The sequence below is a fragment of the Oratosquilla oratoria genome, chromosome 14, assembly GCF_046742065.1.
Source record: "Oratosquilla oratoria isolate Oo_2021 chromosome 14, ASM4674206v1, whole genome shotgun sequence".
Classification (NCBI taxonomy): domain Eukaryota; kingdom Metazoa; phylum Arthropoda; class Malacostraca; order Stomatopoda; family Squillidae; genus Oratosquilla; species Oratosquilla oratoria.
The window spans coordinates 16,180,375-16,197,366 of NC_134790.1; the positions used below are offsets into that span (position 1 = coordinate 16,180,375).

Here is a 16,992-nt window from a genome sequence, read left to right on the forward strand (position 1 = left end):
AAACCCACAACTAGTATCAGACTTGCATGTTTCCAATTATGCAACCAGAGCACTGCACAGAAAGAAAAGTAGCTCTCTACAATGGAAACAGTTCCTCATGATTTAAGTCGTGCTGCTGCTGCTCTTTGCCTATGACAAAAAACATGCATGAAGGCCCAGAAACCATGTCTGGTTACTGTGAAGCCACAGGTTTCTTGTCAATGAAAGTTGAGCAACAGGTATTGCTATCATCATCATTTTTATTTTTTTGTTGGTAACAATGCAAACCTTCCACTAGTTCTGCCCATATCATCTTCCTCTTCACCTATCAAGTACAATTCTACTTATTCAACATGCAACCAACTTCTTTATCTAATCATAGAACTATTTCCAAAGTGCATTTCCCAAGAAAAGCCCAAAGTGCATTTTCCACATAAAGCATCCACCACCACCCATATTAAAGAAAAGAAGGAAAAAAATCACAGAACCACAGTTTTCCTCCATTTCAGTCACTTTTTTTCATTACATAAGATCACACTTCAAGCCCCAACACATCAAATCTATACCTACCTGTAGGCTAATGATTGTATCTGTCTTTTCCTCAAGCTGCTTCTGTAATTCTGCTGTGACAACATGGTGACTCTTGACCAGGTTGGAGTGATGCCGGCCCCCACCCCCTTGGCTGCCACTACCAGAGGCATTAGTCCCATTAGTGCCGTTGCTCTCTGTATAACTGGATGGCATGGACTCATCAATGTAAAATTCAGCAGTGACAAATTCTTGGGATGTAAGGAGGGATTCTGGACTCTGAATACGCTCATTTGGTGAGATATTGGCTGCCGTGTCTGTGGCACATTGGATTCTGCGGATTTTGGAAAAGGAGAGAACCAATTAACTGAATGCCGTCGAGGTGTGCCTTTTTATGACTCATTACTATCTCCATGAACAAGGTAGGTGGAAGGAGCTATTAATCAAAAGACGGGCCTGACCAAGTTCAATGGAGAGGTCTGGGATATAAACCAAAACTATTAAAAAAAAAAAAATTAAGCAATTGGAGAGTGGAAGTGTAAGCACAGACTGGAAAAATGTGAAGTGCAAAAAAGTATATGAAATTAAAAATCCATGTGTAGATTTCTTCAAAAAATTTTGTGTCCGCGTCACATGAGCTCTCATTTGAATCACACGAGCGGCAATTGTAGCCGTCCTATCTCACCAAGAATGCTCTGCATTATAAAATTATCATCAAAAATTGTAAAATTTTGAGTAGATGTTCTCTAATATCCACAACTTAGCTTTTTCAAGGTTTTGCCCTATTTGGGGGGTGTGAAACTGCGTTGTCATATGGGGACAAGTCTACCACTACATAACCAGCATAAGATGAATTTCAATGAACAAAGGAATACAAATTAATTTTGCTGTAATTGTAAAGTGGGGGAACAGCAGTTATATGGTATGAAAATATATGTACAACCTAGACTGTACTGGTAATCAAAAGCTGAGCCAGTAGGGAATGATTGTTTTAAATAAAAAAAATATATAGAGAATGAAAATGCTCTGCTTCCATGATAGTCATCACTGCTCTTACACAGGAAATATAGTAATCTACAAACCTATCACTCAATCCTTGCCTTGAGTTATACATATACCAAAGGGTCTTTCCCCATTGCAAGGATTCTTTGTGGAAAACCTGCAGCCCCTCAGTAGCTGGCAACGATCCTCGAAACCTCCCACAGATCTTTGAGAAGAAAGATTGGACTGATGTCTGTGTGGTACAAGTGTTTCTATATCTCTGGCTGAAAGTCGTAGGGAGAAATGAGCAGTTGCCAGTTGTCAGCTCTCAATATGTGAATAAACACAAGAAATATAGTTGAAGTTGACAGAGGGAGATCTTAGGCCAATTCCAGAGATCGAGTGCCAGCCCTACAAGGCTGCACCTCCAGGTGGGGCTGAAGGGGTTGACAGATTTCGAAAACAGGAAGCTTTGCTGTCCATTTTGCAGGACCACCATACACAGGCACCTGTCATTCCTCACTCTACCTAACAAAATGTGGTTGGTTCCTCCAATTTCTTTACCCAACTTATCATATCAATGTCATCAAGAATGCTTTTATTATTAAATAATATGTGATAAGAACACAATCCCCCAAAAAACTGCAAGAAGAGTACAATACACTAGATTAATTGATGTCCCATGACTTAACATTTTTTCTACATAATCTCCAACATTTTCTTTAAAACCTATAGCCCAAGGGCAGCACCTAAGCTTAACAAAAATGCTTGGCGGGGCTTCAGATTTTCTTAGACCGATTAGATTCATGGAAAAATAAAGAGCTAATAAATGCAAAAAATTAATGTATACCAGTATCTATAATACTAATACAATTCATTAAACTATCCTTTTTTATATACCATCATGGAGCCTGATATCTTACTGAAAACATCTAATGAGTAGTATGTCACTGTACATCATTTGCAACTATGTATGGAAGCAAAACATTATAGTAAAATATATAGCCCACACAGGGTCACTGATAAATTGCTTTCAGTTGGCTATATGATACAAATGCAGTAGAGGACTAGGAAAGGTTCCTGAAAGCACCAAGCCAAAGGTAATTCTGAAACATGCTGGCACACCGTGGCTACATACAGTGCTACTGGACAGACAACGAGAGCATGCAACACGAAAACCACGCATCCATATCAAAGGTTGAAAAGATATTTCTATGAATGAAACAAAACTAAATTATGTCTATAATAATGGGGGGGATTATTGTTCTAACACTATACACAAGGTCTTATATGGGATTTGAAAAATTAATCACATTGGGAAGGGGGTTCATTCAGACTGACTTACTTGGAAAAGCTTCAGTGTTCATTATATATCTTTACCTGCATCTAAAATAAGCTATTCCAGAAATTATTTGAATTAGTAAATACTACTAATCATCATCTAGATCAACAGTCAATACTACTGCGTTCTTAGTAGAACACCATTTCTATCATTGTTAAAGTCTATCATTAAATCTACATTGTATTATTCCATATCCATCATTTGAGGATTGAAAATCAAATAGTTCTTGAAATATTCTAGTAACCTGTAATTTTCTACACTGGTAGGCCATGGTGAAGAGAAAACATGGGCAGGTAGAGAAGGAAAAGAACTGGGATACAAGATGGAAAAACTAATTAAGCATATGGAACTTAAACTATAAATTAATTAATTCCTGATCCTAAAATGTGTAATGAAGCTTATTCATAAAAATATCCCCTCAAATGGACACATAAAAGAATAGAAATTTTCAAAAACAAAAACAAAACAAAATGGTTGAGCAATTTCTTCCCATTATTCTCTAAGTACACATGAACTGAATACACTTATGAAAACTTGGTTGAAATACAGGCACTCCCCTACTACCAAATATCCGAACTACAAGAGGTGCTCAGATGAGAGGGAGGGTGGGAGGGGTGTGGAGTGTAATTAGGGATGAAAAGGGTGGGAGTGATTTTATGCCTTGCCCTTTTTGGCTACCTCCCTTGAAAGGGGGAAAAAGCCTTGGTATATGTATGTATGTACAAGATTTCAGAGATATAAACAAACCTCTTAATAAATAAAAAATTTGAACATCATACTGGTTTGTTAATTCAACCACCATACACAGGACCAACAATGGGTACCTTCAAAATGGAACATCAAAGAGAATTACATACATACATACATACATAGATATACCAAGGCTTTTTCCCCCTTACAAGGGAGGTAGCCAAAAAGGAAAAGGCATAAAATCATTCCCACCCATTCCATCCCTGAATACACTCCACACCCCTCCACCCTCCCTCTTATCTTAGCACCTCCTGGATGATGGGTCATCCCTGCACCTTGTCCACTGCCCTGGGTCAGAATTACTCTGATAAATTATCTACGCATTAACATCCTCACCTCCATCTGGTCTCTAGCCACTTTAGTAAGATGACGCCTACGTAGGCATCACGAGGCATGAGTGGGTACACAAGGATACCGACGTTGGTGTCTTGATTATATATTTTTTGTAGTTGTACATGAGTTACCCCAAGATTCTGTGAACTGGTTTGATCATGTTATCTGTGTTTATTATTACTCAGAGTAAAAAAGAATGAGTAATACAGCTATGACTTTATATTTTATAAGGCGAGTAGTGTGATGAATCATACATATGGCAGCCGATGCTACACACGAGAATCTGATTCTTACTGAAGTGGCTAGACAAGACCGAAGATATCTTTCTCTATCAACTTCAACTGAATTTCCTCCACCTTTTCACATTAAGGGGAGCTGACAATTGGACTGTTCCCTTTACATTATAAACTGTTGACATAAAAACTGTAACACTAATACAACATAAACATGAGTCAAATATTTCTTCCTTGAAAGATCTGATGGCTTTTACCAGTCACTTTGGGGCTGTGGGTTTCTAATTGGTTTCCAAAAGCAACAATTATCACTGTGCAATAGAAAGCTTTGTCAACCTATCAAACAATACAACTGTTGTCTCTGTAGCTCTACTGTCATTTGTTGATTTCATAAATACTTCTTTAGTATGAATGAAAGTATTAGTATATATTAGCATGTGTGAATGATATTTTGACAGAGCTCAAAGGGATTTCTCCCCATCTTCTCTTTTTCCTGCAAGAGGGGGCAAAGAGAGGGTGGTCACTGATTAAGTGAAGTGGCCTTGCTGTGGATGTGCTGTGTCTTGTTGCATTACTTCTGACCCGGGACAGTGGCCAGGATACAGGAATGACCCGTCATCAATAAGGAGCTAAGATGAGAGGGAAGAAAGGGTGGTGGATGGGAGTGGAATAGGTGGGAGTGAAATTGGTGGGAGTGGGTATTTACTTTTTGACTTGGCTACCTCCCTTGTAAGGGGGAAAAAGCCCTTGGTATATACATAAATACTTAACCACTCCATCACATCTCTAAAGTGTAATAATATCAACTGCTACCTCCCCAAGTTTCACTGACTGGGAATTCACAGCCACAGTGGCTGGTGACAGTCCTCTGGGTCTTCTACTGATTACTCAAACAGAAATCTTTGGACTGTTGTTTACATTGCATTAGTGTGTGGCAGTTTCTACATCACCAGCTTATACCAGAAGCAATGTAGCAAGACACAGTACATCCACAGCAAGGTGACTTCACTTAATCAGCAACCCCCAGGCCCACCTCTATGTACCCTCATGCAGAAAAAAGAAGACAGGGTGAAATCCCTTCAGGCTGTGTCAAAATATCATTCACACATCAAGTCACAGGCAATACAATAAGACACAGCACCTCCACAGAATGGTTGTATATGGATGATGTTGTGATGCATGAGGTGGAATGGTCGGGGGGATGGAGGGTGAGGTAGTATGTGTGAGAAAATTTTGACGCAGCCCCAAGGGATTTCTCCCCATCTTCTCCTTTATGCATGGGGGGACGGAGAGGGGGGGTCGCTGATTTAATGAAGCGGCCTTACTGTGGATGTGCTGTGTCTTGCGACACTGCTTCTGACCCAGGGTGGACAAGGTGCAGGGATGACCCGTCATCCAGGAGGTGCTAAGATATGAGGGAGGGTGGAGGGGTGTGGAGTGTATTCAGGGATGGAATGGGTGTGAATGATTTTATGCCTTTTCCATTTTGGCTACCTCCCTTGTAAGGAAGAAAAAGCCTTGGTATATGTATGTATGTATAATCTGTTTAATTATTTCGCTAACCAACAATTAAAATAGGCAGCAAGGGGTGGTAGTCTTGGGAAGTGGTGAGGGAAGTGGGGCATCACTGAGAGAATTTTGCCCAGGGGAGGCACACATACAAATGTTTTGGGTGAAGGGGGCAATGGACACAAAAAATAATGTCTGTCAAGTAAAGAAAAACAAGCAAAAGACATGAACAAATGAAGAATAGCTGTGTACGGATGAAGAGATTAGACCTCAATAAATTCCTACCCCTAAACCTTAATTCAATACCTACCTACATACATACACATACCAAAGGCTTTTTCCCCCTTACACGGGGGGGTAGCCAAAAAGAAAAAGGCATAGAAACCACTCCCACCCATTCCATCCCCTACCTACTCCACTCCCCTCTACCCTCCTCCCTCCCTCTTATCTTGGCACCTCCTGGATGACAGGTCATTGTATCTTGTCCACCCTGGGTCAGAAGCAGTGTTGTAAGACACAGCACATCCACAGCAAGGCCACTTCATAAATTTGGCGACCTCCCTCTCCGTCCCCTCATGCAGAAAAGGAGAAGACAGGGAGAAATCCCTTAGGGCTGCATCAATACCTAAACTCAAAAATTCAACATTCAAATCACACAAAAAAGTGCATATTTCTTAGTCTGTCTGCTAAGATGGAGGTACATACATACATACATATACCAAGGCTTTTTTCCCCCTTCCAAGGGAGGTAGCCAAAAAGGGAAAGGCATAAAAACACTCCCACCCATTTCATCCCTAAATACACTCCACACCCCTCCCGCCCTTCCTCTCATCTGAGCACCTCCTGGATGACGGGTCATCCCTGCACCCTGCCCACCGCCCTGGGTCAGATGGAGGTGACTTGCTTTAAGACAAATCTTGTTTCAACAAATCACATTTCAACTCGCCAAAAACTGCCCCAATCCTGTTGAATTGCGAGACCCCAGTGTTTTGGAAACTAAGGTGGACACACAAAAATGAAGTAAAAGATACATTACTGGAGCACAGCTGTACCATATAAACCTTTCTCTTATAATGCTACATACAGTACAGTATGCAACAATTGCAACAGTAACATCCATTATACAAAATCCAGGAACCTATCCTGTTTGTACATAAGGGAGTGCTTGCATAGTCAACTTGGTCTTCACAAAAATGGCACCTGTATTAGATAGTAAATTAATCTAACACATGAATATTTTTGATTTTTCATTCAGATGTTGCAAATGCATGAAAAGTAAGCACAAAATGAGGAAAAAAAAAAATAAAAGTACTCAAAAAGCATAAACAATCATGAACCCAACTCTAAGCCAGCACATTACAAAAACAAAACCAAGTGTTGTGCCCGTGCTATATCACCTATACAAAAAATACCTGATCTTCCATATACTTACTCCAGAAACTATCCATAAAAATAGAGGGAGGAAAAAAGTGAGTCTTGAAGTACTACAGGTGCAGAAAGAGAGCAAACTATCCGACTAACCTCGAGGTCATCTTCTCGTCCTCCGACGACACTGTAACGGCGACCCTGGCACTAGCTGTATCATCCGTACTGTCTAGTCGAATGTGTTTTGAATCTGTCGCTGCAGCAAAGTGTTGCTTGGTCTTGACAGATCTGCTATCGGGACGGACCTGCTGGAGTGGAAGACACACATCCTAACCTAATGTTATCTAGTCCCAAAACAATGTCCTTGAAGTTTATGTATAGATTTATACCAATTCATAGTAATAATAATTCTGGTCTGCTTGAGAAATGGAGCTCTTCAAACTTCACATTTTTCTTCAGACCTGGCTGTAATTATGAAATTGTGAAAATGATGTGGAGGAATGGAATTCAAGCATTATCATTGGCATGGAAAACTGGCTAGTGCCATGGGTAGAAAAACTAAAGAAATGTAAAATACAACAGATTGCTACATCATGTTGGAAGTGGTAGGCTAACTCAAAGGTCACATACAATACAAAATTCAAGTTTTTTCCTTAGCTTTAGAGTCTGAACCCCAATATTCTAAGTTCTGTACTTTTAGAAATTCATCAGCAATTCTAGATTTTCGCGTATAATATACATAAAATTATGCTAGAAACTCTTACAAAATTCAAGTTTTTTCCTTAGCTTTAGAGTCTGAACCCCAATATTCTAAGTTCTGTACTTTTAGAAATTCATCAGCAATTCTAGATTTTCACATATAATATACATAAAATCTGGTATGCTAGAAACCTTTACAAAATTCAAGTTTTTTCCTTAGCTTTAGAGTCTGAACCCCAATATTCTAAGTTCTGTACTTTTAGAAATTCATCAGCAATTCTAGATTTTAACATATAATATACATAAAATCCGGTATGCTAGAAACCCTTACAATGTGCCTGTAGGGATGCTAGATGTGCACGTATTCTTGACTTATTGAAAAAAATCCACATATTTAAGGAACAATAAATTTCTGTTCATTCACACCCTAAGTCAACTGTAAATTTCACAATAATTTTTTTTAGCCAAAACCTCTTAATTACATTACTTCTTTTTTTGCCAATCAGCTTTTACCTACAAAGCAAGGTAACTATGGCAATGGTGAAGAAAATCCTCATCCCTTCCACTCTCATCATGCATGCGGCTTTCGCTTCTTTCCGCTAAAAACATGCAAAGATCGTGCCTTATCTTTTCTCAGGATTCATGACAGCTTATATTTGGTGCACATCTCTCTTGTGGAACAGGTCATTGCTTTAATAATCTTGTTATATATATCTATAATCCTTAAGCTTTATCATTTAATACCAAAGATAATACCTTTCAAGTTTCTCAATCAATCAATCGAATTTAAATTTACCCATTCTTAACTTTCAAATTTTTATGACCATAAATAACTTAAATAATCATTTATAAACCAAAAGGCATTTCCTCCTTTGTAAAGTGACCAAACTATAACTTTTATTTTATAGTCATAAACTCATAAGTACAACACTTGAATTATATGTAGTAACATGACCCCTATGGTTAAAAAAAAAAAAAAAAAAAAGGTCAGCCTTGCAGTAAAATATATAAATTAATCAATATTTTTTTTTTTAGAATAAAACAACAATACCCTGTGTGAAGAACCATACATCAATACTGCCCACCTGAATACAGAAATAACTTTTGAAAAATTCCACCATCTTGCTACTCATGGATCACCTTGTAATTCAACCTACATACCTCCATGGGAGAAAATGCTCCATCGCTCACACTCCCACAAACTTTTTCAAACTCCTCTGTGTCTGTCTCTGATTCATGTGGTTCTCTGTTAACAATATAAAAAATCAGTTATCAGCTTGAACATTCTCAGCAGAACTACACAAAAAAAAAAAAAAAAAAAAAAAAGAGGCTATTGTCATTATATTTTGTTCTCCCCATTTGGATAAACACAAACTATTTAATATATTTCTTTCTATTGATGGAGGGGAAAATGTTCTGCACATCATTTATGAACATACCTTGCCAATGTTGATGGTCTCGTTCTGGATTTAGACGTTGATCCTTCTCGCTCTGGTGTGTTACGAGGTGTAGACAAATTGGTCGTGGTTACTGCAGAAGTGTACATCTCGCCACTACTTTCCCTTTCAAATGAAATAATGGCATCAATTTGACAGATTACCTAAAACTCAACGTTTTATTAGACATTCTTCTTAAAACACTTCCATCTTACAATTTTAGTCTCTTCTTTTCTGCCTCCTTCACATTCCAAGTATGTTCTACACAGTGCTGTGGGCACAATCACTTCCTTATACAGATTTCTTTTTGCATTCAATCCCAGATACCTACTCCTCATGACACTTTTCATTACCTCCAGACATTTATTTGTTTCCTTTGCTCTACAACTCCCACCCTCACTTTCTATTCCCTGTTACATGTGACCTCAATTACTAGATGATCTCAACTTCTTCCAGCCTCTCACGCCTCTCATTTCCAACCCTCCCCTGCACACCTCATCACCTTATTTTGGCCTTAATCTACTTTTCAGCTTCCTCCACTCACATACCCTTTGAAACTCTGCCTCTAATTGCTTCAGTCTATCCCCCGAGTCAAATACAAGCAGTGTCATTTGCAAAACACAACTGGCTCACCTCACCCTTCTTCTCACTATCACTCACCAAATCCAAACCCCTTCCTATCACACTTGTGTTTACCTCCCTCACCACACCACCCACATACAGGGTAAATAACCACTGTGACATTACACAAACCTAATGCAGCCTGACCTTCACCACAAACCACTCAATCTCTCCTTCCCTCCCTCTTATCTTGGCTCCTCCTGGATGACGGGTCATCCCTGCATCTCGCTCACTGCCCTGGGTTAGAAGCCGTGTCGCGAGACACAGCACATCCGCAGCAAGGCCACTTCATAAAATCAGTGACACCCCCTCTCTGTCCCCTCATGCAGAAACGGAGATGGAGAGAAATCCCTTCAGGCTGTGTCAATTTATTTCTCACACATATTATTCTCTCACCCATCCCCCACCTACTCCCTTTCATGCATCACAGCATTATCAATACACAACCATTCTCCATTCACCCCTATCTTCTGTCTTTCCCCATCCTTCCTAAACAGACATTCCCCTCTTTCCCAATGCCCCTTTTACCCCATCCATACATCTCATCCTAGGTCACCCCCTCATGTTCACTATGTAAAATTTGTATACAAACATTCAAAAGGGTGCCATGCTTCCATGTATAACATAAGACACTACGCCTTTCATTTGCAAGGTCATGGTAGAATACCTTGGAGTGACGGTTGTGGTGGCTGTGGAGTGTATGGCCGCTTGTAGAAGAGGAGGAACAGCTGCTACTTCTCCAACAATTAACATAGATGCCAACTCAGGAAGAATACTTCGTAGGCTGGCGATATCATCCCTTCCAAGCTGCAGAAGTTAAGTAAAATATTAATAAAAAGAATTCATCCTAACTTATAATTAATTTGCATTATTCACTAAATAGTAAATATAAATAGTGAGCCATAATATAAAAACCAAATATGCAATGGGTGTCATAAAACGTATCTTTATCTGATCCAAAAGTCCTCTATGAGGCATAAATATGATTATTAATTTCTTTCTCAGTTAGTTACAATTACATACATGGGGTAGTATGTGTGAGTAAATTTTGACGCAGCCCGAAGGGATTTCTCCCCGTCCTCGCCTTATATGCAAAGGGGGACGGAGAGGGGGGGTCGCCGATTAAATGAAGCGGCCTTGCTGTGGATGTACTGTGTCTTGCGACACTGCTTCTAACCCAGGGCGGTGGGCAGGGTGCAGCGATGACCCGTCATCCAGGAGGTGCTCAGATGAGAGGAAGGGTGGGAGGGGTGTGGAGTGTATTAGGGATGAAATGGGTGGAAGTGTTTTTATGCCTTTCCCTTTTTGGCTACCTCCCTTGGAAGGGGGAAAAAGCCTTGGTATATGTATGTATGTACATATACCAAAAGGCCCTTCCTCCCTTACAAGAGAAGTGGCTACCCAAGGTATGCACTTAACCTTCTCCTATCCCAAACCCATTTGTTTTCCCTTAGCCCCTTGTGAATAAAGGCCCATCCCTGTCCCTCCCTACTGCCCAGGTCAGAAGCAATGCAGCAAGACATAGCACCTCTACAATAGGGCCTGACAGCCAAACCTGGTTTACCCCCAACTACTTCATTACTCAGCAACCCTTCCCTCTTGTCCACTCATAAAGATACAGAGCAGAAAAGAATAAATTCATTTAGGCTGCATCAATTTATCATCCATTCACAATTACTCTCCACTTATTCCTATCTCTTGCCCTCTCCCTTCCCTGCTCAACAGACATTTCCCTTTTACCCAAGTCCCCCTTCACCCCATCCATCCATCATAATCTCAGTCTTTCCCCAAGATATTGCCTTGCTTTTCTCACTCATCACCTACTCACATAAACCCTGCCAAACACCTGCCCACTAACTCTGAACCAACCACAAGTGCAGTGTCATCCTCAAACAACAACTGGCTCACCTCCCAACTCTCTCTTGCCATCTCTAAACCCCCACTCACCACCCTTACATTCACTTCTAGCACTACCTTGTTATTGTACAAGTTGAACAACCAAAGTTACTTACACAATCCTGGCACATTTCAAGACCTTTAATTTTTGCCATAAAATTCTCACATATCTGCCTTACAAAATTCTGATCCTAATCCCTCTGTTCCCCTCTTAATATTCTCAATCAACACCTCACAGCAGTCAGAATGAAAATGACAACTTCACCATCAATTATTGCATACTAACTCAAGTCATTGAAATGCTCTCCCTCTGTGCGCAAGCTCAAGATCATGAAAATTACCTTAGGTAATGTGTCGTCAAAAATTGGCGGAGGTTCAATGGCAAACTTTGGTGGAAGATCATCTAAACCAGGAAATAAGCACGAGAGAAAATGTGAGGAGAATTTGTGAAGGAATTCTTGCCGTGTTCGGACCTCCTTCTCCCACACTTCATTATTTTCTTTACTAAGTGCTATGGCCCACTGAAAGACAAAATTCATTTCCATTAAAACATCACCATTCATAATAAAAACAAGTTACACAATGTCAAAATCCAACAATAACATTTCTTATAGATTACAACCTGATAACAACATGCAACTTACATACATACATATACCAAAGGCTTTTTCCCCCTTACAAGGGAGGTAGCCATGCAACTTACTTCCATAAATGATTGAGAGAAGGAATGACGTCTCACAACTTCAGTAACAGCAGCCATGTAAACTTGGGGCGAAAGATGAATCTGTTGAAGAACATCTAGCATCTTGCCCAGCCTGAGGAGGTGTTCTCTATGCAAAACTAACTTGTTATACGATTCATCCAGCTTTTTTTGGATCATCATCACCCACCTGTAGGAAGTATATACCTTTTGGCTTATACATATACCAGAAACTTTTTCCCTCTTACAAGGGAGGTAGCCAAAAAACAAAGGCATAAAATCCACTCCCACCCATTCCATTCCCACATACCCCACTTCCATTTACCCACCCTCCTTCCCTCTCATCTTGGCTCCTCCTTTTAGCTTATATTTCCCTTTTATAAATCACCCATCACCCTGCATTAAAACACTAATACAGAGTAGATCTGGCTAAACTCATAGTGCCTCTGATGCAGCCGCCATACAGATGACACGGATCACCTCATCACTGACCCACTTTTGCCCTGCCCAAACAATACCACTGAATCTTTTGAGTGACATATGGGCCAATTCAGTAGCTGCTGCCAATTACCTGGGACCCATGGGTCTTCTGCAAGAGACCTGGAGGAACAGATTGATTGACTGACTGAAACAGACCCCAATAGCATCGACTTCATACAATACTGACAATGATACACGATCATGGAGACATGGTTGTGAAATGTGGAAGTATTATATTCATCAAAATGGAAAGCATAGAAGCACAACTTACATCAATCTCACTCGTATATTTTGAGAAAATTCTCCTTTTGCCTTAACACACCGTCTTTTGATGTCTAACACCTGCAAAACACAGAATTAACATGAGAAAATAACCAGTTACCTCATAAATTCAACAATATTTTTCTACTAATTTTTAAAACAACATACACAATACATAATAATAATTGGTTTAACATCACAAACTCCCCCTGTCAGGAGGCTACAATGGTGCCCCTTACAGAGGACTTTGAAGCAAATGCAAGCACCCTTACCTTATTTAGATTTGTTAACATCATTTTGAGGTTTTTGCGGTGTGAATCACAAAGGTCAGGAAAGATGGATGGGTCATTGACCTTCCCAGCTCGCTCTTGGTTCAGCAGCATTGACTGGAAAAATATAATGGTCCACATTAACAAGTTACATCAGTGCTAAGATGTCAAATCTTAAACTAAAGGAATACCTCTTGTATTACCTGGAAACCTGGATGATACCTGGAAACATGACGAAAGGAGTAACTATGAAAACAGTGCAAAAAGAAACCCAAATGACATACATACACATACATATACAAGACTTTTTCCCCCTTACAAGGGGGGTAGCCAACACCAAATGACACACAAATAAAAGTAAATACATAATCACAAACAGTTTTACTTCTATCACCCATATAAATATCATCACCAACAGCCTTACTGATTCGTGTACTTTGCTATGTTTGCTATGCTCTTTCATGGACTGTATTGTTCAGTCTTTTGGTCCAGATAGATAATTATTCTGAGACATATTAACAAAAATACTAACTGGAGACAATGGTAAGCACAAAAACAAATCTTTATACATTAAAATTAAGTTAATCAAAAAATTAATAAATAAATAAATAGAATAAAACACACACACACACACACTATACACATATATACATACACACACACATATATACATACATATACCAAGGCTTTTCCCTTTTACAAGGGAGGTAGCCAAAAAGAAAAAGGCATAAAATCACTCCCACCCATTCCATCCCAATATATAAAATAAGTAAATAAATAAATACATAGTGTACATCTACCAAGAGCTTTTTTTTCCTCTTACAAGGAAGCCAGGCAAAGTCAAAAGGCATAATTTCACTCCCATCCATTAAATCCCCACCCACTCCACTCCCATTCACCACCCCTCCCTCCCTTCCTCTTAACTTGGCTCCTCCTGGTTGATGGGTCATCCCTGCATCTCGCCCACTGCCCTGGGTCAGAACTTATACAGCAAGACACAGCACATTTACAGCAAGGCCACTTCATTTAATCAACAACCACCCCTCTCCATCCCATCATACAGAAAAGAGAAGACGGGTAGAAATCCCTTCAGGCTGTGTCAAAATATCATTCACACATAAGCACTCCCTAACCCTCCTCCTCCCCCACCCACTCCCTTCTATGCATCACAGCATCATCCATATGCAACCATTCTCCACTCACCCCTATTTTCTGTCTTCTTCCTTCCTTCCTCAATAAACATTCCCCTTTCCCATCGCCCCTTTTACCCCATCCATCCATCCATCTCATCCTTCGTCACCCCCTTCTGTTCACTCCATCCACCTATGCCTTCCTATCTATCTATATACCAAGACTTTATTCCCCCTTATAAATGAGGTAGCTAAGTTGACGGCACATAACTATTCCCACCCATTTCACTCCCCTCCACCACCCTTTCTACCCCTCCCACCTGAGTTCCTCATGGATGACACAGTACATCCACAGCAAGGCATTTTCACTTAATTGGTAACTGCCCCCCCACTCTCCGTTCCTTCATGCAGAAAAAGAGAAGACAGGGAGAAATCCCTTTGGGCTGTGTCAAAATATCATTCATACCTAAGCACCCCCCAATCCCCCATCCCTCCCTTCCTTATATAACAGTATCACCCATACACAGTCATTCTCCACTTATCCCTCTCTCCTGCCTCCTCCCTTACTTGCTCAACAGACATTCCTCTTTTGCTTAATGCCCCTTCACCCCAACCATCCATCTCATCATCACTACCTCTACCTCTGCCTTCCACACCTTTTACTAATATTTTATCATTCATACTTTCCATGTGTCCATACCATCCCAATAATCTTTCATCAGTCCTATCTGCCATCTCCTTTTCCACTCCCACTCTCCTCACCTTCTCATTTCTCACTCTTTGTAACAATTACCATACTTTTCAGACATTTCATCTCAAACACATTTAAACTTTTCCTCTCTGCCTCTCTTAAATTCCAAGTCTCTGCCCCATACAATAACATTGGCACAATCACTCCTTCATGCAATCTCCTTTTTCTATCCATTTCCAGCTACCTATTTCTCATAACACTTTTAAATCCCCCTAGGCATTTACTTGCTTCTCTCAATCTGCAATTTACCTCCACCTCCACTCCTCCCTTTCCTGCCATATGCAACCCCAAATACCTAAAACTATCCACTTCCTCCAGCCTCTCTCCATTTAGACTTACTTCCAACTCACTACCATCCTTTACCCTTGTATATCTCATCACCTTGCTTTTACCCACATTTGCCTTCAATTTCCTCCTACTGCATACCTTCCCGAACTCCATCACTAACTCCCTTAATCCCTCCTCCAACCCTGCCACAAGTGCAGTGTCATCAGCAAACAACAACTGGCTTACCTCCCACTTTTTTCCATTTTCTTTAACAATCTCTAGTTCCCTGCCCATTGCCCTCACCTTTACCTCTCACACCACCCTGTCCATGTACACATTGAAGAGCCATGGCAACATGAAACAGCTCTGATGCAGTCCCACCTTTATCTAAAACTACTCACTCTCTTCATTTCCCAACTCTTGACTGCCCTTAACAGCTTTCCCCTCAACCCTATATATCTGCAAATCCTCCCACAGTATCTTCCTTTTACTAATCTTTCTTCACTAACTTTCCAATACTCTTTCATCAATAAATAAATATAGCAAAACAAAAGCAAACAAAGCACATCAACATGGGAGAGAAATGGCAAACTGATTTCTAGTGCTATATTTTTTAACCTAAACATGGACACATGGAACAATCCAAATCAAAACCATGCACTCTCAGCAAGAAATAAAATACCTGTGCTACAGTATTCTGTTCCTCTACAGTCTTCTTGGCTTCATGTAACAACTGTTCCAGACCAAACAACCGGTCTTCCAAGCCACCAATTTCCTTCAAGTCTGGTCTGTCAGCATCTTTCAATATTCCTGTCACATCACTAATAAGAACCCTGTACATATCCGAGTCAATCTGGAATAAAAATTATAATTAATTGCATCAATTTTCACCACCATGGCATTATTAATAGTATACTCAAGTCACTTCTAACTGCAGATGCTCAGCACACCATAAAGTAGAACTGTAATCATGACTGAAGAAATTATTTTGAAGTGAACAAAATTTTATTTACCTGAGATAAACCTCTTTGACATTCTTCAACAACACCCCCGACAGTTCGGTTGATATCTTTGGCACTGATCCAGTCTAACAATGAGAGTTTGGAACCTTCTGCACAACTTTCCTCTGGTTCTTCTAGTGGCTGGTCAAGCTTTTCTCTAGAAGACTCTCTCTTTAGAAGTCCAGGTAAGATTGGTATTTTTGCTAGAAGAGCTATGTCATCATTGAAGCTGTACGGAAACAATTTAAAACTGTTACTAATCCTCCAGTATGAAATCTAAAAAAAAATTCACTTCTATTGCAAAATAACCATCTAAACAATGCAAGCATTACTTGTCAAGAATTTTAAACTTTTCATCTCTTTCTCCGAGAAAATCTTGAAAGCTGGACTCGAAAGATCTAAACTTCTCCTTTGCAGCAGCCACAAGGTCCTCCAGATTAGCCACAACAGCAGCCCAACCT

At 40.0% G+C, this 16,992-nt stretch overlaps 1 protein-coding gene across 8 annotated transcripts in view; it reads right to left on the reverse strand.

Annotated features, from left to right (window-relative positions):
- The window catches only part of Atg17 (autophagy-related 17), a 230,854-nt gene that overhangs the window by 204,314 nt on the left and 9,548 nt on the right, over positions 1-16,992 (reverse strand). For 3 of the 8 annotated variants that reach the window (XM_076197679.1, XM_076197682.1, XM_076197681.1), the window contains exons 5-16: positions 16,864-16,990; positions 16,544-16,781; positions 16,213-16,383; positions 13,386-13,499; positions 13,124-13,194; positions 12,376-12,562; positions 12,014-12,193; positions 10,444-10,583; positions 9,159-9,281; positions 8,881-8,965; positions 7,177-7,349; positions 550-841 (exon numbers count right to left, since the gene is read on the reverse strand). In XM_076197679.1, the coding sequence (XP_076053794.1) occupies positions 550-841; positions 7,177-7,349; positions 8,881-8,965; positions 9,159-9,281; positions 10,444-10,583; positions 12,014-12,193; positions 12,376-12,562; positions 13,124-13,194; positions 13,386-13,499; positions 16,213-16,383; positions 16,544-16,781; positions 16,864-16,990 (1,901 nt within the window). The remainder of the gene's footprint in view (positions 1-549; positions 842-7,176; positions 7,350-8,880; positions 8,966-9,158; positions 9,282-10,443; positions 10,584-12,013; positions 12,194-12,375; positions 12,563-13,123; positions 13,195-13,385; positions 13,500-16,212; positions 16,384-16,543; positions 16,782-16,863; positions 16,991-16,992) is intronic. The other 5 variants (XM_076197684.1, XM_076197685.1, XM_076197687.1 and 2 more) reach the window with 5 other exon arrangements.